Source organism: Lipophrys pholis, assembly GCF_963383615.2.
Source record: "Lipophrys pholis genome assembly, chromosome: 11".
Taxonomy (NCBI): domain Eukaryota; kingdom Metazoa; phylum Chordata; class Actinopteri; order Blenniiformes; family Blenniidae; genus Lipophrys; species Lipophrys pholis.
In genome coordinates, this window is record NC_137631.1 from 22,891,822 (window position 1) to 22,915,382 (window position 23,561).

Consider the following 23,561-nt stretch of genomic DNA (forward strand, 5'->3'; position numbering starts at 1 on the left):
AAAGGCAGAAACACTGACAACTATATTGTTTTCATGTCGGGCCACAAGTGGGTGCCGCAGTTTGTTTTTGTAATGAAACCACACACGTGTGCAGTGAACAATATGCTACAGGCAAATATGCGGACATTTATATGGATGGACGATGAAGTTGGATTGTTATTGCAGGTGACTCTCTACTCTAAAACTACAAAGTCTCACGGACTGGGAGGCCGCCATTGTTGTTATTGTTCATCTACTTTCACATGTGCAGAAGAACTAGTTACTGAGGCATTTTGGCCATCTCCTCAGCATTTTCAAATAGTTCCACCTTGGGAGCAGTTATCAAAAAGCTGCATTTGCAGTGGCCTTGACCACCGTTGTTGTGTAAACCAACGATCAAAATGCAACAAAGTTTGTCGGTTTTCACTTGAAAATGGTTTTGTGTAAACAGGATCTAAATTGTGTGTGATTGTCTTTCTCTGCACGTGTCAAACCTAAAGACTGCAGGCCAAGTCCTTCCATGTTCAGATTCAAGTTCATTGATCAGCAAATAATACAATTTCACAATTCCATATTGTAAGTGTGTAAAGATTAGAATAATTATATCTGATCAGATTCTTTTTCATAGATTTAAAACATCAAGTGTGCAATTTTCCTATTACATAATTTCATCAACACAAGGACGCACAATCACTCAGGTTCTTACATTATTACTATCTTCATCACTACCACCACCATTGTTTCAATATAAAGGATTATTGATATAGGAATCTGTTAAGTGACATAAGTTATTTTACAACCTCAACAATAAACTGTAATAAATCTTACAAGTATGATTGAAACAGATGTTTCTGGACTGTCAGAGGAAACCAGAGAGAAAATATAGGGAGAACAGTGAAGCAGGGACTTTCTCACTAAGAGGCCAGACTACTAACCCCAGTACGACAATGACTACAGGACTTGTGACATCCATATTATTTTTTTTACATGTACCACACAAATTTTAGTTTGTTGTAAGATGGAAAACCAAATGTAGACTAAATTCAAAGTAATCAATTTGTATTTTTAGCCAGTCCCTGAAGCCATTCCTGTCCCAGTACCTGTGATTACTGCAATAAAATGAAACCGAGGCATCGTTCATATTATCAGTTAACCCTTAAAGGCGTACACTCCTCATATAATTCCAAATACATGGACAAGCAGGCTGCTGAATTTTGCACATGTGAAATGCTCCTTCCAAGCAGGAACATGCTTCCAGGGATACTTGGCCTCCTGCTCATTACGGTCTTATTACTTCATTCTGACGATTATTGCTTCTTGCTGTAAATGAGACAAAGGAATATATATTTTAACACAATTTTTTCAAATGGACTATTGGCTTGGCTTGTCTTTCTTAACAGTAAACTGGTCATAGATGTAAAAGCCCACACACACCAGAACCTACCCCCCCCCCCCCCCCAGAATTTACATTTATTATGTGGACTAATCACTGCTGGCTGGAGGCAGTGAGGGAAATGTGATTAGTGTTTGAGTTCTAATTAAGTCTGTGAAGCCTCACACACACTAGCAGACAGGCTCGGGGAGCTGCATGCTTAGATACACACAGATGTAGTTAAAAAAAAAGTGGGGGGGGGGGGATCAAACGCACTCTTTTACGCATGCTTTGCATGCATGCAGTAGATCAAACACATCGGCACACATGGGATCTACTGTCAAGAATCATGATGCAAACGCACAACAGTCAATCTGCTAACTATCTGCATCCCTCACATCTTTTGTCGCACACACAAGCGCGCGCAGCACTCCTCAGCCTGTCCACTGCAGTGCCCAAGACGTCCTATCACACAATTACATCAAGCTTGCACACACACGCACACGCACACACACACACACACACACACACACACACACACACACACACACACACACACACACACACACACACACACACACACACACACACACACACACACACACACACACACACACACACACACACGGACGCTGACTCAGACGGATGCTGTTGGTGACGGTGCGCCCCTAGTGCCGGTGACGCGGTGCTGTAGCTCCTGCGCCGGGGTTAAAAAGCGGCGGGCGGCGCGCCGGGGCCACAGTGTGGGGTGTGTTTGAACAAGAGGCACAGAAAAAAAAAAAGTTAGTCGCGGATTTTTTTTTTCCTGGCGTCCGACCTGCAGCAGCATCCGTCGAGAGCATCATGGCAAACAAAGCACAGCAGCCCCCTCACCTGCACCTGGCCGAGGTCACCGCGTCCCAGTTCCTCGACATCTGGAAACATTTCGACACTGACGGTAGGAGCGTGTTTTTTTCTTTTCTTCTTTATGCAAGTTAATGTGCTCAGAAATCACGAAATAATGCATGATTGGATATCTCTCTTTCGGTATGGAGCGCGACAAAAGGTGGATTATTGCTCTTACCGTGAAAAAAATATCAAGAAAAAGAGTGAAATGAAAATTAAAACCCAGTATAAAAGTTCAAACTATTAAAATATCAAACCAAAATGATCGGTGTCCCACAGAAGTACTGAAAATGATCGTTCTTAAATTAAAAATAAAAGTCCAGATAAATTAAAAGTGGTTGAAATTATTCAGACAAAATATCATGAAAACATCTCGTTTCTTTTTGGTTTCCTGTTTTATGGATGTGTAAAGTTGCTGTAAATTGGCTGTTGCCGAGGTAAAGGGTGCGTAATAGGGGACTTCAAAGCACAATCAGCAAGATATTTCCAGTTTTAAACGAACGTTTAATGCGTCTGGTTTTATGTTTGTTGAATCAAAAAAACACACACACAATGCCGAAACTGCAACAGAAGGTATACCAGTCACTATTTTATGTGTGTGAATAATCGTAATAATCGTGTTTTAAAGCACGATTTAAGCGGAGATCAGGCGGATGCATCTTCATCCCTGCGTCTTTTTGGCTTCAGCGCGCACAGTGCACTCCAAGTCTCCACGCGCATTACGCACGGATCTCTCGTGCAACTCTTCATATAATGGATGTATGTTTTACACATTCTGTTAATGTGCTGTTTGCAATCAGTTTCTCACCCGATAGGCGTTTTCTGTGGAATCTGTAATCAATAATCATTGGCAGTTTGCGTGTTCTCTTGAAGTAATTGCTTCTGAGTGATGCCACTCATATTGATCCGATTCCAATCATAAACAGGCTTTTCAAGCGCATCAATAAACTGGTGCACTTTCTGACAGGAGATAGTCCACTTTACAAGGTGATTTATGGCATGTCTTCCTCACACCATCACAAACACTTTTCACGACATCTCAATCCTGATTGGTGCTTTATCCTCTCGCCCTCCTTCCTTCATTACCTCTGTGTGGATATGTCTAAATGGCAAGTTCCCTTTTTCCCTCATATATCCATCAGCAAGTCACAGCTGTACTGAAAGTTTCATAAGCCTGATTATGAATATTTGCATTTCGTTTGGTCTGCAGACTCCTCATCGGATTGAGGACATACTGCAAGCTGAAAGGCTTAAATGTCCAGAGTGGTCAGTTGAAAGATTCCTTTCATCGCTATAAAACTTTTAACTCATTTGTCCCATAGTACAGAGCTGAATTGCAGAGTAGGTTGCCTTTAAAGTGCGGAATCTGATGCCTTATGTTGCGTTAGATATGATGAAATAACATGAAACATAGTAGTGATGTGTGGCCACACATGATCCGTCAATCTATCCATCTACTCTGCCGCTTTCTCCAGCTCAGGGTTACAGGGTGCTGGAGCCGATCCCAGCTGACGCTGCACAAAGGCAGGTCGCACCTTGTACGGATCGCCAGTCAATCACCGGACAAATGCAGATGGTGCACTAATTAACTATGCATGCATGATTAGTTTTCTTTCTATGGACTTTGGAGGAAAAACAACTGATTATCTGGAGGAAAATCCATGCATGCACAGGGAGAACATGCAAACGCTGCACAAAAGGGGGGGCTGGTGCCTCTGTGATACAAGAGTGCCAATCTCTTCATCATCATTCAGACACACAGAGATAACTCATTCAAATGACAGGAAAAATACTCGATTACATTGTATTTGTCATGGCTACTCACTTTTGAATATCTTACAATACCACTTTTTGTATCAATTATATTGTACACCTGAAATACAAGTCAAGTGTATTATACCTGTTTGTTTTACACACACACACACACACACACACACACACACACACACACACACACACACACACACACACACACACACACACACACACACACACACACACACACACACAGACTCATGGGAGTTAATTGTCAAGTCGGTACCCACACACATGTTAAAACATGTTCCACGGGGAAATCAAGGTGGCGTGAGGAGTGAGGCTTGGTGGAGACGCTCAGGAGCAGCTGAGCTTCTCCACAGGAGTCAATGTGCAAAGACAGAGTTGTCATATGGACTATTGTCTTTCCTCACAAAGCCTGAGCTGAGGTCGGCCCTCGCAGGTGTTTTTACATTTCGTGCTTTGCAACAAGCCACTTTGCAAATCAAATGCCTGCAGTCAGTCAGTGTGGGTCCACAGATTTGGCTAAAGGGGTTGATTCCGGCCATCATTGTTGGGAGTGTCTTCAGAGAGAGAGAGAGAGGGAGAAAAAAAAAGCAAGCGCTAATTTGTTTGCTCGGTATGAGTAAACATCTCTGAGTAGCAGATAAAAATACACAGGGGGCAATGCACCGAGAGATGATGAAACCACGTATTCCCCTGTTGGCCCGGGATCAAATCTCATCTGGATTGCGTCTCATGCAGCTCATCTGCTCCGTGTCCCTCTCATCTTTCTCTGCTGTCTCCATCAGGCCTTTTCAACGTACTCACTTCAAAGCCGCATAAGGAAACAACTACAGTCCCTTTAGCTAATTATAGAGCATTTCTGGCAATTATTTCCGAATCACCTGGATATGGAAATTCAGAACACTAAGCAAATCTCCACCTCCCAAGTTAACCCAGCTGTGATCCCAACACAAAATATTTGAATAGACAGGGCGCCACTCTCCTTTGAAAGGCAAATGCACTTTATATAGGATTTAAATATGCACTTAGTTTGCACAACTGCACACTTTGAGAGTTTTCCTGTGTTGAGGTTGAATTTTTGAATCCAAACTAAAAAGTAAAGCGTCTTTACCAGCGTCTCTGGGGAAATCTGTGCCCAAAGAGAGAGAGAGAGAGAGAGAGAGAGAGAGAGAGAGAGTGTGTGTGTGTGTGTGTGTGTGTGTGTGTGTGTGTGTGTGTGTGTGTGTGTGTGTGTGTGTGTGTGTGTGTGTGTGTGTGTGTGTGTGTGTGTGTGTGTGTGTGTGCGCGCGCGCGCGCACGTTAAGGCCAAAAGTGTTTTTTTTTGTGAACCTTTTATGTGGCTGGTTGGTGGAAGCTTTAAGTGCCTGAGCAGAAAGACCAAAGTACAGTATATGAAAGCGGGTTGGTGGGAGTCCTCTTATTATGAAGTGTAAAACTAGTTATTTGGCATTTAAATCAAATGATCTAGGAGGGAGCTGGAATTAGTTTTAAATTGAAGCTGCTGGCAGTAACTCATAATGTTGTTGTCATAGAGTGGATATGGGATTTTACTGCAGGGACTGTTTACTGCATTACAGACAATGCATCACATACAGCAGTTTGCCCCTTTATGTCCCCCTTATCCCAAACTCTCCCACTGCACGATGTTGATGATGTTTTTCACATGATAAGATTTTATTGTCAATAGTTGTTGGATCCATCCATGTTGGATCCATCCACGCATACTCACAATCACATCCTTGGTCATTGTATTCCCTCATTGGCTTCCATACTGCAACATTTTCAAAACGCACTGGTCTTTAACTCTAAATAAAGATGTAAAATGCAACTTTTCTAAAATGTGAAGTACTCCACATGCACACTATTGTTACAATCATTAGATGATCTGCATATGTGTAAGTAGGTCAACAAATATTGTGAATAAACAGCACTTCTCCAACATGCAGAGACACTGAGTGGGCCTTAATGATGAAGAAAGTTTAAAGGAGCTTAAATGCTTACAATCTACTTTTTTCTGCACACAATCATAACTATTTAATCAAAAAAGTTTAAAAAAAACACACACACAGCACCAACTTGTGGCCCAGCATGAAAACTGCAAGATTTTCAGCATTTCTGGCATCTGGCTATTGTTGCCACAAGGTTCTATCTGATGCCCAGTTAACACAACAACGAATACGAGTGCATCCGCAAAACTTTCTTCACTTTTGTGGGGTCCGTTTACACGGCACCAGTGTGCGGATGCACTGTATCTGCAAAGTTTTTAATCCGGCTCCCAAGGCAGAAAAATTCTTTCACAGCCGCTATTCCCTCCTGTAGAGACTGCCGGAGGCTACAGAGCCTGTTACTGCGCATGCGCCTCTCTCCCCCTCCCTCCTGCTCACCCAGTTGTAAACAAACATGGCGGCCCCGTAGTGGTATGACTCGCAGTCTGTATTCTAGTTTTATCGTCCAGATCAGTAGTTTTATAGTTGGGACTCACCCCTGATAGTGTCCGATGCATCATCAGTCCATACACATGTCGGGTGCTCTCCATTTTCTTCACGTATATAGTGTACTGTTCTCTGCACACACGTCTGTGTAGTTTCATTACAAAATCAAGCAACAGCACCCTCCTGTGGCCCGGCATACTAACTACATTGTTGTCTCTGTGTCTGCTACTGCAGTGTAAACACACTCCTTTTTTTTACTGATTAGGTGTTGTCACCTGAAACGTTAAAAACTCTGGAGGCTTTAATGTGAAACTCTGGTGGCTTTAATCACTGCCTGAGGCTACGTTCACACTGCAGGTCTTGATGCTCAATTCTGATTTCTTGCTGAGTTCGGATTTCCTTGGGTGATCGTTCACTATACATTTTAAACGCGACCTCCATCAGACTGCAGTGTGAACATTATCCGACACCTTAGTCAACTGCATGCGCAGTAGAAGGCGTGACGGCACGCCGAGTGCGCTGTTTACGGAAGTAGATATGGACGGAGATTCACTGACACAAAACCTCGCAATTTTTCCAAAGATTAAACGTGTCACCAGTGTCTACCGCGTCCATTTCTTCCATTTTTTTTTCCTGATCCATTTTGTGTGTCAGTGCCTATTCCTCCGGCACAGATTCATGACATCAGTCTCACGTCAATGAGATGCAAGTTGATCGTTCAGACAACGGTGGCATTGAAAGACATCATGGTTCACACTGTCACAGAAGAGATTGGATATGGGTCACTTGTGAGCAGAACGTAGCCTTAGAGTCACCAGTTATCCATAACTGCAATTTATTTGACTGTGGGAGGAAATCCACGCACAGGGATAACATGCAAACTCCCAGGAGAAATGGACTGGAACCAGGGACTTCCTGTTACCTCCACGAACCGCTCCACTTCTTACTGGATCCATCAGCAAATGAAAAGATTTTCCATTGCACGATGGATACTTTTGATAAAAAAATTACAGCAAGTTTTTATTTCAAGTCTGTAAATGGAGTACATTTTGCATAATTATCATTATTATTATTATTGTTGGTGTTGTTGTTGTTATTAAAGTTTTCCATTATACTTGCACTCAAACAATTCTTAAAATTGTGACTCAAGCTATTATTTTGTTATCTGTCGTTTTTAATAAAGCAATTTAAAAAAAAAAAAATACTGGGAAAAGATTGTTCAACCTATAACCTTTCTTCTTGCTGCTAAAGCTCTCTCGCGCTGCCTGAGGAGACGCTCATCCCACCCTTTAAAAACCACAGACATAAATGATAGTATAACTTATCGCTGTGTGCTCGATAATACCAGTTTTTGAATGAGTGCGGCGCATTCACAAACAGACGATACCGTCACAAATATCATAGGACATATGGATCTATGGCGGTGTTTATCGAACGGACGACAGCGCTGCAGAAAATAATCTATTCATAAATCTATTTTTACTGTCATTTTATGCCTTTCGCCTTGTAGTTGATCACATCTTAGCCTGTTTAATTATCAAGCAGGCCATTTCTCTCCAGAGTGCTAAATGTCAATAAGACCCACAGGAGGCAGGCTCCACGGCAGCGAGGCATTTCGCTGTCCCACTTATTGAATTAGCAGAGTTTCTATTCATGACTTTTGATAAAATCACTAAGGGAAAGCGCGCGTGTGTGTGTATGTGTGCGCAAACTTCCACGGACAGAACAAAGACGCTAAGGCGCTGGCGAGATGGAGGGAAGGGGTTTAGATCAAAGATGACAGAGATAGGCGGCGAGTTAGAGCAGGAGGAGAGGAAGTGGATGGCACGATAATCTTTGTTAGTGCTTAATGAGGCGGCTCTGCCTTCCAGGGTTTTATTGAAGCAGCCAGTCACATCGTTTGGAGCCATCTGTCCAGCAGTTCTGCGCAGTAGTTGTTGATGGAAAGCTGGCGTGGGCTCACGCACAGCACCTGGGTGAAGTGCTCAGCCGTCCTCTGAATAGGTGCGGTCAGGGCGAGAATACACCGAAAGAAGATTAAAATCTGATTAAAGCTGAAGAGATAACTGTCATGGCCCTATGAGCTAGAAAGCACGTGACTGACGTCTCAGGTTGAACGATGACTGATGAGATAAGAACGTGGTTAAGATGCTTTTTAGAGGACTTATGCAAAGTCTTGTTTTTTTACAAAATATGATCATTTTTATCGTTTGGTTAACCTTCAGAAAGCACTCACTGTGAGAAGATCGACGGTTCCAGTCCAGGCTTTGAGCTTGTGTGAAGTTTGCATGTTCCCCTTCACAGCATGCCACGGGTTTCAAACTCCCGGCAGCAGAAGCAAGAAGCAGCAGAAGAAGTAGCTGTAGTGATAGAAGAAGAAGCAGGACATGTTCTGAAATACTATGCAAGAACTAATGTGTTTCTTTTTCTGATCATGTTCATTATAATAGAGATATTTCAGTAGAATAATTGAAATTTTTCAATATCTGATTAAGAATGAAGAAATATATCTGCTTTCAAACACTGAAGTGGCCACTCTAATACGATGACAGTGTCAGCAGTGGCCCCCAGCTCAGCCTGAGTTTGAGACTCCTGCTTTAAACCTTTTGACCCTAATCAAGGAAAGCAAACTTTCATGACTTTCTTTACGGTAATATTCAGCACTGGTCTCTGGACCAGCTAGAGTCTCAATGGAGGTAAGTATTGATCTGAGTGGAATAAAAGAAGCATCTCCTGGATCATCACCTTGAAAATTCAAGAAAAAGTCTTCCCTATAAATAGCCTGTCCTGGCGTACAGTCCGACGACAACACAGTCAGTGAGGAGTGATCAGTTTGCATGGTGTCAGTCAATAGTGTAATCTATTAGAGGGGAAGGAAGAGAGTTACTGGTAAAAGGCTCATGTTTGAATCGATACCAGGCTAAAACAGTCGCGTTGTTTGACACTGTGACACTGTGACCACATCTGCACCTGAGTGGTTTTTGCATGTCAGCAATGGAAAAAAAAAAGAAAAAGAAAGAAATAGAAATGTCCTGTGGTGTGTAGTAGTGACATGCGGTTATTCTATTCCTCAGGTAATGGCTACATCGAGGGAAAGGAGCTGGAGAACTTCTTCAGGGAGCTGGAGATGGCTCGGAGAGGAGCCGGGGTGGTGAGTTCAAAGACCGGAGGGGAAAAATCACTGCTCATAATGACCCCTTCGGGTTACACTCAATGCACATTTCTTCCAGGACCCGACAAACCCAACATTCAGAGAAAACATGAAGGAGTTCATGCAGAAGTTCGACAAGAACAAAGATGGACGGATTGAGATGTCAGAGGTAAGATACAAGGAAACCTGTGATTTGGACAGCTTATTAATATGATTTTTTTTTCGCTCACATTCAAATGAGAACTTTAACATGTGTTTTGCATGATGTTGGATTTTTTTTTTCTTTTCTAAGGTTTAATTTTTTGCATCCCACTTTCAGAGCCCATATTAGCAGATCCCAGTCTTTATGTCAAGCTAATAAAACATTTCAACATGTCAACAAATGAAACATTTCCTTCATGCAATCCCAACAAAAGAAACTGATTTATTTTGCAGCAGAATACAATGATCCAAAGATATTATTAGGTATTATCTTAGACTTAAAGATGATTGAGGAGTCCTGGAAGTAAACAACCTTCAACAACCTTCCTGCAGAATTCCTTCAGAAACTTTCAAAAACAGGGAGTTTACAAAGGGTGGTCTCACTAAATACTAATGTCTCTTCTGTCCAGTCAACCTCGAGGTGTTTGGGTGTATTGATCCCCGGCTCACAACTTTTAAACTGCTCAGACCTTAAACAAGCTGCATGGAAAGGTGTGGGATGTCCGCTCTCCGCGGAGGGATAGAAAAGTTGTAAAAAAGAAACCTAAGATTCTTCACAGAGCTAAAAATAACATTGCAATTGAGATGCTTCAGAGTCCCGCTCGATACTCCGATCGATTGCGTAAACGTGGTCTACATGATGGTCTCTGCGGAGCGTCAGTTTGGGCTATTGCTTTTCCACAATTTTACCATCCTCAGAGTGTGATCTGAACAGGATGTGAGGAGCAAAGCTTATTCAATATCAATAACCCACCCTCGGATTGAAAAAGCTGTAAATAGGTTTTATGTTCGGATGCTTGCATTTAAACAAAGACACAATGTCTTTCAACTCTCAAAAGCACTATTTTTAATAAGTTTTTCAGGCTTTGGAAAAGCCCAACTTCTGAGGTTACAGCTCTCTATTATTCATGTGTGAGGTGCCCATTTGCAGACAAAAAGCTCCCCAAACGCCACCATCTTATGCTCTCACCTCCCATTTCCCTGTCGTTTGTCTCCCCAGCTGGCCCAGATTCTCCCAACTGAAGAGAACTTCCTGCTCTGCTTCAGACAGTTTGTCAGCTCCAGCACTGAGTTCATGGCGGTGAGTGCATTTCTCTATGTTTCAAGATTTTTTTGTTTGTAAATTGAAAATCTGCTGCTGCTCCTCTCCACATGTTCAGCCGTTCAATCTTTTCTTTTCTTTCACTATTTGTGCCTCTCGATCTCGACAAAACACCACCAGACATTATAGACCAGAGTCAGTCAGCCATGTTCTTCTTATTCCTACCCACCAGATCATTTCATGGATTCATTCCTCCTGAATGACGGGCTGCAGCTGTCATTTTAGTCTGTTATGGAAATTTAAAAATACAAAATGCAGTAGGTGATGGTTATATCTTTGTGGTTGTTTTTCCAAATTGCTCAGTCTCTGTCAATCGGTTAAATGTTTTTTGTTAGTTAATCATAATTTGCCCTTTTCTTTCACATTTAAAATCATTTTGAGCTTGCAGGGCATTGCAAGATCATTCAAGCATAATTCATTCCAGGTCAGTTAATGTGAACTTGTGATATATTGTGCAGCTGGGATGTAAATAAAGTCTTAAATTCATCCAGTGGCATCGAATCGAGTCTTCAAATTGAACGTAGAGAGCTTGTTGTGACAGGAAATCTTCAGCGCAAGCCGCAATCACTTACCTACAAACAGATCAGCCACACAAATATAATTTCTTTAGCTCCCACTGTAATTTAAGTCTAATCTAATGAGGTTAGTATTAAAAACCTGGTCAAGACAAGCAGCTGCTCAACAAACTGCGACAACAACCAGCAGCAATAAACCTGATAAACATAATCTGGATGATCACATTGAAAACTTCAACCATTCATCTTCTATTATTCTTTGTGCTACTCAGGGTTTTGAGTGCTGGAGTATGCAGGTTACACTCTTAACGGCTCTCCAGTCCGTCACAGGACAAACACAGAGACACACGCACACTCCTAAAGTCACACCTATGGAACATTAAGAGGCATTATTTAGCCTCACACATGTTAAGCCTGGACTCAAACCTGGGACCCTCTTGCTGTGAGACAAGAGTGCAAACCACTACATTACAGAGCAGTGCTTATATCAAATAATAAGAATAACTGTAGAAGACAGTGAAGACATGTCCTACTTACATGCAGTTAAGACATTAACCAGAGTGGTGGACAAATTATAAGCCTTGAGATTTGCAGAAGTGTATGTGCATGCACCAAACTTTAAAGTAAAAATCATATAAATCATCATAAATGTGTTGAAACATTAAAAATGAACCATCGTTCCAAATCCTCGCGCAAAGGTGGATATCTCTTCAGCTTTATTGCTAAGAATCTGCCACATTTTCAGTTTAGGAAATCTTGTTAACATAAAAGAAATAGAGAAATCCCGAAGTTTGTGTACAGATGTGAATTTTAAAGCATGAACGACTGAAGGAACAAAAAAAAAAACCTTCTGTGGAGAAAACTTGAAATATGTTGAAAGGTAATAGAAAGAAGAAATCATTTATTTCACAAAATGCCTCATGAAGATAAGAGAGGAGGGTGGGGGGAAAAAGAAAAAAAATGGCAGATTTGATGTTAGATCTGCTGCACAGAAAGAATGGAGCCAATTACAAACCAATTACAGAGCGAGGACGAGGCAGCCCTCGTCTCCTGTGTCATACTGGGGAGGAATAATGAAACGAGGGGAGGGGGGAGGAATGAGGAAGAAGGTGTGGAATGGGAGAAGGATAGAAAGTGCGAAGGAGAGAAAGCAGCAGCGTAAATGAAACGCCGATGGAAAGTTTGAGATCATAAAACAAGAGGGTGGGGGTCGGGGGGGTGCGGGGGATGGGTGTTAATCAGTCTTTGTTGAAGGTTGCAGGGTGGAGGAAGTGGGCAGAGAGGTTTTTAAAGGGTTAGAAAGACGGAGCAGAACCTTCTATTTTCAGAGTCATATATAATGGATAACACTACTGTAGCTCCTCTACAGAGCCCAGAGGAGGAGGAGGAGGAGGAGGAGAAAGAGGAGGAGGAGAAAGAGGAGGAGGAGGAGGAGGAGGAGAAAGGGGAAGACCATCCATCTTTGATAAGGAGCTCTTCTTTGGTTTGGGCAGGGACAGCTGCTAGATTAAAACATTCATTAAAGTGACTTTCTGTGCCTCCCCCGTCCCCCTCGTTTCCTCCCCCACCACACACACACACACACACTTTTGCCTCGTATGTGGGCGAACAGGATTGCATTGAAAACCGTGTGATTACGGAGACGGTCCGGACCTTTGTGGTCGTCCCGTCCAGAACGATTTCTGCTCCACAATCAGAGGGAAAATCAAACCCTCTGCTCAGTTAAAGAGCAAGCAGGGAGTCGATCCGGGGGGATTTATGTTGGGACTGGGTGGGGGGCGGGGGTGGGGGTGGGGGTGAAACAGGGTTGTAAATCACTCTGGAGAGGAGCTTCTTTGTGCATCAGTGCTGAGAAAATACTTTCAATCCAATCTTTCCTTTTGTTATGTTGATTCCTTTCAGGCATGGAGGCGATACGATACAGATCGCAGCGGCTACATCGAAGCAAATGAACTGAAGGTAAAGAAGTGACACCCTGCAATCAATCACTCTTTAGTTGTTTTTCATTCATCTTTCATCTTCCGAAATATCACATATTTGCTTCATGAGTTCATCTGTTTACTTTCTCATACTTTTTTTGTAATGTTTGTTTTTTTCTTCTCTTCTCCCCCCAAACACACATTCCTATGCACATAAACGCAAATTTAAAGTAAAAGTTTACACATTCAGGTATTGCATCATCTGCAATCTATATAGTTTAAGTTTGTTTATCAGGGAACATGTGCTACAAACATAAATCTATAAAATGTCTATATTTGTATGCATATTTGTCTTTGTATGCCCTCGATGGACCACACTATGTTGTTTACTTTAATAAAGCATGAGAAACAAACTGAGAATATTTATCCTCTATGGGGTTTTTTTGTTAAATAGTAACCGCATTTTTAAATGTAAAAATTCTATTTTACATTAAGTGAATGTTTATTTGCTTATAATATGTGTAGGGTAAATCTGAAGCTGCAGCTATTAGGTAAGCATAAGGAATCTATAATTTTTGTGTAAATTATATACTTTTTTGTGTGTTCCTAATGTGATTAAATTAATTTATCTATTATTGATGGGGGACATTTCTGAGATGCTATGCAGTCTCTTGCTTTACACTTAACATACAAATCTATTCATCACACTCTTCTTAAAGTTAAAATATACATATATAGAATCTTTATATTTCTAAGCCAACAATATATACTTTTCTACATACTTGGGTAGATAATGGGTAGAATGGTCTCGCTATTGTTTTGTGTCTTGCAAGGATACAGCTAACAACATTTTTTAAATCAACTACATGCCAGTGTTAATAACCCAACGCTTTGAGGCGTAATGTCTGTCATTATTTGAGCTTAATTCACCTTGGCTCAAACAACAAAGTCAGTTATTGGTCAGCAATGTAGACTCCAGATGTGGAACCCCACTACATAATTTTCCCCATTGTCCATGTCATGAATTAAATGGCCACTAGAGGGGGCATTCATTGAAAAACATGGCCTATGACAGCATCAAAACATTGAACATAAAGTTGGTTCTCCAAAGAATACCACAATGCCAAATTTTTCCCTTTGCAATAATGATCATCAGCATATTTAAGATTAAATAAAAGTTCTTCAAACCAATAAAAGCTAAAAGCTGTGTTTTCCCCCCCGGGGAAACCAAAAATATGCTTTTTCACCGCAACACCTCGTGTGGAAACCTCATCTAATTATATAAAAGGAAGCGTCCCACACTGGGGAGCTGAGCTTGGACGGGGTCAGCGACTGCACCACATTAGGCTGCTTGTGGGAATTAATTTTCATCCAGCTGGCCAGGTGCAGATGAGCTCTTCAGGTGTGCCTTTTCCGGAGCTTTGGAAAAATACAGATGAGATCTCCGACAGCAGACTCAAGTGTGAGCAGGCGTGGAAAATGGCGAGCAAATGATATCTTTACTTAACTACAATCATTGCAATGGTTGAATTTGACTGTTTACCTCAAGGTAGATTCCAGGCCTGCACCAAAAAAAATAAAAAATCATCTTTATTCTTAATTTTCTTCTCCAGAAGAACTTCACAAACTCTATTTTAAAAACGTGTGAGAGTTCTAGATTCATGAAAATTCTCCAACATTTCAAGAGATTCAAGAGAATTCTAGTACATGTGAGAGTCCTACGATCGAAAATTCTTTTTACAGCTTCCTACAGTTTGTTGAGCCAGCTTTAACGCCACCATGTTATAGAAATACTTAATTGCCAAGTAGTTCAGGTTTGTGAGATTGCATTTTTAGAATATATTTTAAAATATGTTCACAATCTGTCATTGCAAGTATAGTAATAGAATAGTAATACAGCCATAAAACTGTCAACCAATGAAGGAAGTTCCGCAGATTGAACTACATATTTTACACATATGCCACACGCTGACTTCTGTCATGGAAAATCCCTAATGGTGTAGAACCATTTCCTTTTTTTTTTTCCTACTCTGTGTGTGTTTCTGTCCTCAGGGCTTTCTGTCAGACCTGCTGCAGAAGGCGAACAGACACTACGATGATCAGAAACTGCTGGAGTATACGCAGACCATAGTAAGTCTCTCTCTCTCTCTCTCTCTCTCTCTCTCTCTCTCTCTCTCTCTCTCTCTCTCGCTCTCTCTCGCTCTCTCTCTCTCTCTCTCCAGTATGTGCAGTTTAATTACATTTATTACCCAGTTGTGCTTTTCAATACTAAGAAAAAAAAAACCAAAAAACATAAGGTTTCTCTCTGAAGAGGACTTAGACAAATAAAAGACTTAATATCAGACTTCGATTTATGTGTGAAAACCAAGACCTTGGGAGCACGAATTAATTCACCACGGTAATTACATGCACTCAGAATGAAAGCTGTTAGTCAGTGTTGGCGGCTGCAGTGCGCTGCAGCTGAGTGGACGCCGTGTCCTGCAGGTCGTGAGCTTGCAGCCCAGATGTGCTCACATCTGCTTCTACCCTTGAAGCCCTTAAGATGAACTGACCTGATTCTCTCAAACTGTTTCTTCGGCGCTCATTCATAGTTAAAATCCACTCCCAGATGTTTACGGTGGAAAAAACCAGCGAGAGTTTCCAGGTAGAAGTACTAGTCAGATGTTGCTGGTTGAGCATTTGCTTGAAGCAATTCTATGTTATTGTTTGGTTTTAGTTCATTTTACTCTCACACTTTAATGCCTCGACTTGAAATGTAACTTTTTTTTTTTTTATTTAGGTGTAAAGTGTATTATGAATGCATTATCCATCCATCCTTCCGCTTTAACACTCATAGCTTATTAATATTAATAAATTGTGGCTAAGCACATCTACTCCAAGGTATTATGAGAGTTGAAGAAATAAAATTTTTAAAAGGACTCATTTCAAGTCCCCACTTTTAATCAACACGCCGCTGTTTTTTACTTTTTACCATGATGAAAATCAGTAACACAGTAATCGCCATTGATACCTACTTCAAGTAAAATGATCATTAACCTAAAATTACCTGTGAAACCAATAATTTATTAATATGTGGAAATTGGTTACGAGCGGAAAAGTATGGGAACATGGGCCACATTATAATTAAAGGCTTAATCTGTAGAGGTATATAATCTGTCACTGCTGGTACACTCAGAGGTAGTCAAAGCATTTTAATTCATCTCGTTTATACCCTTCAAATATATGTTTTCAAGAGAAAATAATCAGAAGGAATCATGCTGGGAACCGGCATCCCCCTGATCGTCAGGTTCCCACATTTAATTTTAGCCTGCCCCACAAGTCCCGACAACCAGGAACAATTTTGCTATACGATAAATGTGTGAACCATTACACCAATGTGCAGCCTATTTTGGTTCCCTTTTCCTCATTGTTGGTGGTGGGAGGAATATGCCTCCCTCTGGTCCACATACTGCCCCTTCTGCTTGATTACTTTTACCACAGCGGTGGACAAAGTTAACTCAAAGCAGGTCAGGCATAACAGAAAAATATCAAAAGTAAAGCAGAGCTGTTGCCTCTCAAGTACTGAGAATGAGAGTCACATGATTAAAATGACAATATATGTATTGTGCAATTAATTTGGATGGTGTTGGAGGCATGTCGAAACGGAGAACACATCGAAAACTGCAACTCACAGCCATGAGAGAAAGAAAGAATAAGCACATATATCTACAGCCAAGTGTCTTTGTATTAATTTTAGCTTCGATTATATTCTCTCCTCCCAATGTCATTCTCTGTGCCTTTTGTTTTAATGTTCTGCACAAAGCCACTCACAAAGAGAAGGTTTATGGACGGTCGCTTTACTAGCCCTCTGCTAAGAATCTGTGAGTACGCAAAAGATGTGGATGTGCAATAAAGACAGAAGCATTTTATGTTCGATCTCTCGGTCTGAGGAGCTCGTGGGACTACACTCGCCTTCATTTTGACAGCGCGCACCTATAAAAAACTTCCCTTTCAGCTTCTTGTTTGTATTATTCCGTCTCTGCTCTGCTTTGTAGCTCAGGATGTTTGATCTGAACGGAGACGGGAAGTTGGGCCTGTCTGAGATGGCGAGGTAATGTGCGATTTCACCAGCTTCTGCTCACTGTATGAACGTTGAGGCGCATTGGCAGATGATGATGTTCAGTCATCGTCAGTTCGGATGAATAATTTAACTGCCGATTGTGTCCGCTAATGAATTCCTTCTGTCCTCCAGGCTTCTGCCTGTTCAGGAGAATTTCCTCCTCAAATTCCAGGTAGGAAACAAACACTGAGCGGCTCATGCAAATCACAATATTACTCACAAATAAATCCACTTCAACGTCTGTCTACATTTATTAATGCATGATTAGAATTGAACTAACCACAAGCCAAATTTTTTTTGCAGGGCGTCAAGCTGACCTCCGAGCAGTTCAATGAAATCTTCACGTTCTACGACAAGGTTGGTGACATTTCCTTCCACAGGAACAAAATATTTTCTGCATCTATCTTCAATAAAAGACCCTGTTTTTACACCAATTGTTTTGAGTAAAGATTATATTAATACATTCAGCAAGGATCTATAAAAAGCTGTCAAATAGGCTTTTATGTGATATCGGTTGTACACAATAAATATATGTAACTTTCTAAGTGAAAGCTTTCAGGTAGTATCAATTTGGTCATAAATCATCTTTCTTTGGGATTCCCATTAGCAGTTTATTTCACTCTGAAATACAAAAATCTAATTATTGAGCTGAAAATAACTGCTTGGCATGACCATGTCAGTCTCCATGCATGGCAGCTTGCAGTCATTACAGTGGAGAAGAAGTTATTAAATACCAACTAAATCTTTTTTCCCTTATGTCTTACAAAAGAAAATGTTCTTATACTGGAAGATACACATTAAACCTAATCAGGATGTGATTAGCCCACAAATGTATTGCATTTAAGTAAAAAACTATCTTGTTAATCAGTCCTGCAGCTGTAAAATAGGAACAAAATATGTTTCTTTTAATTGTTAAACTTGAAAAATTGTGCCAGTGTGCTGGTAAATGCACATTAAATGACTCCTACATGCCATTTTCTAGGAAGGTTGGTCATAATCCTGAACAATCTCGCCAGCAGACTCAACAAACATGCATGTATGGTAAAGTCTAGTAAGTATAGTAAGCATAGAAAATGCAATTATTTCTAATCTGTCACTCGTGACAAGTGGTGACGATTTGGATTAGATTATTGTCATTGTCATTGGGATCTATAGGTAATATATACCATTTACAGGCATTTACAAAAAAACAACAACTGTTGTATCTGTTATGTTCATGGTTTTGCGTTAGAAAGGAGTCTCTTTTGTTTAAAAAATCTATGACTATACAAAGGTCTTAGTGTTTGTCCAGGAAAATGAGCTTGGCACACCCATCTGATAGTGAACAACTCAGGGTGGTTAAGCAGCGGTTGAGCTAATGGCCATATTTTCCACATTAGCTGCAGATTGGGGAGGAGGGACTACGGGAAGCGATACGAGACAAGGCACCATGAAAGAAAGCGGAGTAGCAGATGAGAGAGAACATCTGCTCAGTCAATTTTCTTCTCCATGATAGCTTGTGAGCTGAGATGAGCTATAATCTCAGTTACTTTAGTTTTTCATATGGCGCTTTGGAACTGGGGGATGGGAATCGAAAACCAGTTCTTGTTGCGATACATGTTTGGTTGCATTTCACGAGAAAGGATGACAACAGGCTAACTCGCCATACTTGCAAAATGGATATTTCATCAAAGGGAGGAAATACTATCAGTATACAGAAACATCTGCACACCCAGCAGCAGTAACCTTTGAATGAATTTGATCCACTCCGGAGTGAATTTCGACCCAGCAGTGGCAACATTAGCACGTCCTCTTCTAAATACTGCAGGATCCATTTCAAAATGAGAATCAGAACCGACTTGTTAAGCAGAATCGAAATGGAATCGGAATCTGAATTATCTTGTAAATTCTCATGAGGATCATTCCGTTTCATAATTGCAAAATTCCTACAAAGCTATTTTAGTGTTTGAACAACAGCATCGAGCCCATTTGTTTTTGTTTTTATTACCAAGTGTTAAACTTTTAATAAAATTAATGAGCTTCAATTTTCCCTTAAATTAGCTGATATTTTTCTCGGAATCGTTGACAAACTACTTGTTCAGTAATGACCATTCAAGCTCAGTATTTTTTTATCTTGTTTTGATTTGTTGCTCGTGTCCAGCCCTTTTTTAATTCATCATCTTTGGCAGTAAAGTTTGAGAGCAGCAGGAAGTGAGCGGAGAGCAGTCAGTCATGGCGGTGGCGGCGATGGCGGGGGCGGAGTCTGGGTTGCGTGCTTTGCTGGTGTTGGCTTGAAATGAAGGCTTCTACTACTTCTAGCTCACTGGCAGAGGACAGGGTTGAATACTCAATTATAGATGAACCCACTGCAGCACATTCATGTAGACACCCTCTGCAAATGGACTGCTCCCATTTATGTGTGTAATTAGCTTCATCGTTTCGTTATGAGCTCGGCCCTGCAGCTGCTGTCACTGGTGCTGAGAGATCGCGGGGCAGTGCAGAGTCGGTCAGCTGGACGCTAACATGGCTCTCCGTGTTTCGGCAAAATCTTGTGCAAGGAGGACTGGAGAAATGGCAAGATGGCACACACGAGCAGGAGCCCGACCGACACCTGACGTCGCTCTCGTTTCTTCACAAAACTCTGCAGAGAGTCCGATCTTTCATCCTGAAAAAAGGAAAATAAATAGAATTCACACTTTATTCCCAAGATCTAGGACACTTCAGTCTCACTTTGTGCACATCAAAGAGCGTCTCCCAACGCTGAAGAAATACTGGCAAAGACACTAAACGCTGAAGGCGCCTGGAGGCCGAGCCTACATGAACACAATGCGCTTCTGTGGCACTTGCCAGGGGAACATTTCCAACGATTTGGACTTATTTTCTGGCCTCCAACTCTAAATATCACCATGAGACGTAACTCATTAATTAGCAAAGAGGCTTCATATTGACTTTGCAGCTCAAACCCTGCAAAGACTTGTGAATGGGAAGTCTTTCTGGCTTGACACATTCACGAATGCTGCCTTTAAAAACTGAATGAATCCAAGCAGCATGGAACAAAAAGCTCAGTATTTAAACGCTAACAAAATGTCTCCAATTTAGAGGGATTTAATGAGAATCAACAACCAAATCAGGCATCTGTTCTGCTGTTGGTAGATGGTTATTGTTCAGCAAGATGAGTCATTTTCTGATTTATTTATTTTTTGGCTGATATGCCAATATTTCTCTTCTGATGCCTGACTGGAGATGCACATCGTTTTCCCACCTTACAGAGAACATTTTATCCCTGCTCACGTGACAAGCGAAATTTTGTTGCATTTTGAATGTCCATTTACGCGACAATGGTGCTTAAGTTTAAGATTGATATTTCAGCTGATATGAACACGATCATAACTATTCTAATGGATATTACTTTAACCTGCAGCTACTTACTGAGCTCACTGCCTTTTTGCCATTGAGTGAGATGTTGCAACTTTTGTGGAAACTTTTGAATGCCAATATTAAGATTGTGTATCTCACTGACAGGATGGGAACGGCTACATCGACGAGCACGAGTTGGAAGCTCTGCTACGAGACCTCTACCAGAAACACAAGAAGGTAAGACGAGGATGAAGTGTTGGACTTCCATCATTATAGTTTACAGTGTGTATGTTTACCAGTCAATCAGTTTGCGTCTGTACGACTCTGCTTCTCGGATTAAAAGCTTTGCTGATCCCTCGCAAACGACTGAAGATTTAAAAAGTCTTTATCCAGGATGTGTTTATGAGGGTAATAGGATTCCGTCTCTATGATGCTTTAGTTGATGTTGTGTGACTTCTGAAATAGTTATGGCTTGCTGATAAGGCTTAGAAAAGTAAATTATTTTATCTGTTGAAGTTTTTGGGGGGAGAAACAATGTGAGCGAAAATGTTCAAACATTAGTTTTGATATGTTTGTAATCACTGTGGAATTTGCTGGGGAAAGATTGTTGGGACATTAAAGACACCAAAAGATCATTTTCACGATTAAAACTCTTACAATTGGACTTATAATCACATGTCCCACCATCAAATATGCTTAAGTGTCAAAATATATATTGCACATAATGAAGATTTGATGCTTTCACTGCAAGTTACTTCTAGAAGTCATTAAAAGTAATTTACTGCTGTAAACAAAATATAATAACTACGCATCTGACTTCTTTGCTGTAACTCTCTAAATGTCTGTATTTTAGCAGACATGCTTCATTTTAAGCATTGTAATTGTTTAAGGAATGATAAAAAGTTTAATTCTGGCTTGCAGTGATAGTAGTTTGTCTTTGTATTCGAGCACATACAGACGAATGCCTCTGTGAAATAGATTGCAAGTTTCTTGCATATATGAAAATAATCATACTTGCAGGACAATTAGTTTTTAGGTTTTTTTTAAAATATATGACATATAACGCATCATCTTGTTGATTAAAACTGGTTCTGAGTGGTTTGATTGGTGCTTCACTGGCTTTACTCAGCCCGTCATCCGCCCTTGTCTCTCAATAAAGGAGGTGGACCTGAAGAACCTGACGGGCTACAAGGAGAGCATCATGAGGCTCTCCGATGGGGGGAAGCTCTACCGCACCGAGCTGGAAATCGTCCTGTGCAGGGACCCGATCCTGTGACTCCTCCTCCTCTCCTCTTGCATATCATTGTTTTCTCTGCCTGCCCCGCCCGTTCTCCCCCAAGACCACATCCACCCAGTGGCAACGTATATCAGGTGCATGTGCCGGACACCCACCCTTCCCTCATCCTGCCAGTCATTTCCTAAACTACCTCTCCTCCTCTTCCTCCTCAAAGTGACAAAGAATGATGAGTTCACCATCAGCACGCAGCGGCTTCTCTCTTTTCTTCAAACCATTACTTTCCTCAAACCTTCCACTCCTAACATGAACCCCCTGAAAGCTCCAGACTCTCTCTTCCTCCTTTAAACCATCTCTGACCTCCACATCCATGCGCTGATTGACTTGCAATGCCCAAACCCCATCCCCCCGGGAAGTGGTTGGTTGATTGATTGATTGATTGATTGATTGATTGACTGATTCCCCCTTGAACCTTCACCCTGGCTTCATTGCCTCCCACCTCCACCATGCCCCTTGCTTTTTCAACTTTGCATTAGATATGATATATATATAGCAAAAGAAAACTGCAGACAGGTGTGTTTGAATCGATTGCATTTATAATCTATGATGGAACTTATAATGGTTTTTCCACCTCCATTGCTCCTGAAATCATCTTGTTCCATTCAGTCTCTTGTGTACCGTTGCCCTGCCATGGTTTTCATTTTCAATGTTTGTTTATGGCTGATACTGTCGATTGAAGATATAAATAAAGTATCTTAAGATAAAATTATCCTTTGCATTGTATGAACATGATTTTGTACCAGAAACTGTCTTCAAACCCAAGCAATGTTGTCTCGTTCTTCCTTTTTCCATCCCAACTTGGCCAATTTTAATCAAAGCTTCCCAGCTTAAAACTGCTCCCTTGCCTTCAATCGACCAGCAAACGCATAAGAAGGATTAGCGATGGTTGCAAATCCCAACAAGAGTAAGACGGTGTGCAGTGAAAAGCTTTCGCAAACTTACTTCAGAGGCAAACTAAAACTAAACCCCTCCGATGTTCGTGGTCAGCCTTGAGAAACTTAGCACAAGCAAACTCCTAATGCTCCTAAAATTCAGATGCACTGCTTTGCCGCACGCAGAGGAATCAAGAAGTTTATAAAAATGATGCATGCTTAGCTGTAGCTCCGACTCAGACTCAGACAGCTTTATTATGTCTCTCTCCCAGTTACATAATCAAAACAGCAGAAGGAACAACTGAGGTGTTTTTGTTACTGACTATGCCATCAGTGTTTTTTATTTCTTGATGGGAATAAAATTAAACTGCATTAGAAAACATCTTAACTGTGTCTTTAAGTTGCTGCAGCATTCCTGAAGAACCTGAACAAGCCACAGCCTAGCATAACGTTATAGGTGACCACAATGAATTTTACTTGTCTTTAAGCATATTTAAGGTTACTAATGTTAAGAACTGGTAAATGGGCTCCACTTTCTGTTTAGACAACATTTACAAGCGAGAACGGTAAAAATGTGTTCCATTCTGACTGAGTTGTTTTATGAAACATGGAACACTGCACA

General features: G+C 41.1%; 1 protein-coding gene across 2 annotated transcripts; it reads left to right on the forward strand.

The window, feature by feature from the left end:
- Positions 1-1,968: 1,968 nt before the first annotated feature.
- calb2a (calbindin 2a) lies at positions 1,969-23,323 on the forward strand. Of its 2 annotated transcripts, none has more exons than XM_080476035.1 (11): positions 1,969-2,288; positions 9,525-9,601; positions 9,681-9,770; positions 10,803-10,883; positions 13,322-13,378; positions 15,391-15,468; positions 17,373-17,428; positions 17,570-17,609; positions 17,741-17,794; positions 20,939-21,010; positions 21,933-23,323. In XM_080476035.1, the coding sequence occupies exons 1-11, from the start codon at positions 2,195-2,197 to the stop codon at positions 22,047-22,049; spliced, it is 816 nt and encodes a 271-aa protein (XP_080332161.1). In that variant the 5' UTR covers positions 1,969-2,194; the 3' UTR covers positions 22,050-23,323. The 2 variants fall into 2 exon arrangements, with proteins under 2 accessions (XP_080332161.1, XP_080332160.1); XM_080476034.1 differs by having other exon boundaries at positions 2,092-2,288; positions 21,903-22,769.
- Positions 23,324-23,561: the final 238 nt, after the last annotated feature.

Bases quoted from the DNA above. Each gene is read 5' to 3' on its own strand.
- calb2a (XM_080476034.1), top strand. From the start codon at position 2,195: ATGGCAAACAAAGCACAGCAGCCCCCTCACCTGCACCTGGCCGAGGTC. The intron at 15,469-17,372 runs GTAAGTCTCTCT...TCTGCTTTGTAG, and splicing joins TGGAGTATACGCAGACCATA to CTCAGGATGTTTGATCTGAA. The intron at 17,610-17,740 runs GTAGGAAACAAA...TTTTTTTTGCAG, and splicing joins ATTTCCTCCTCAAATTCCAG to GGCGTCAAGCTGACCTCCGA.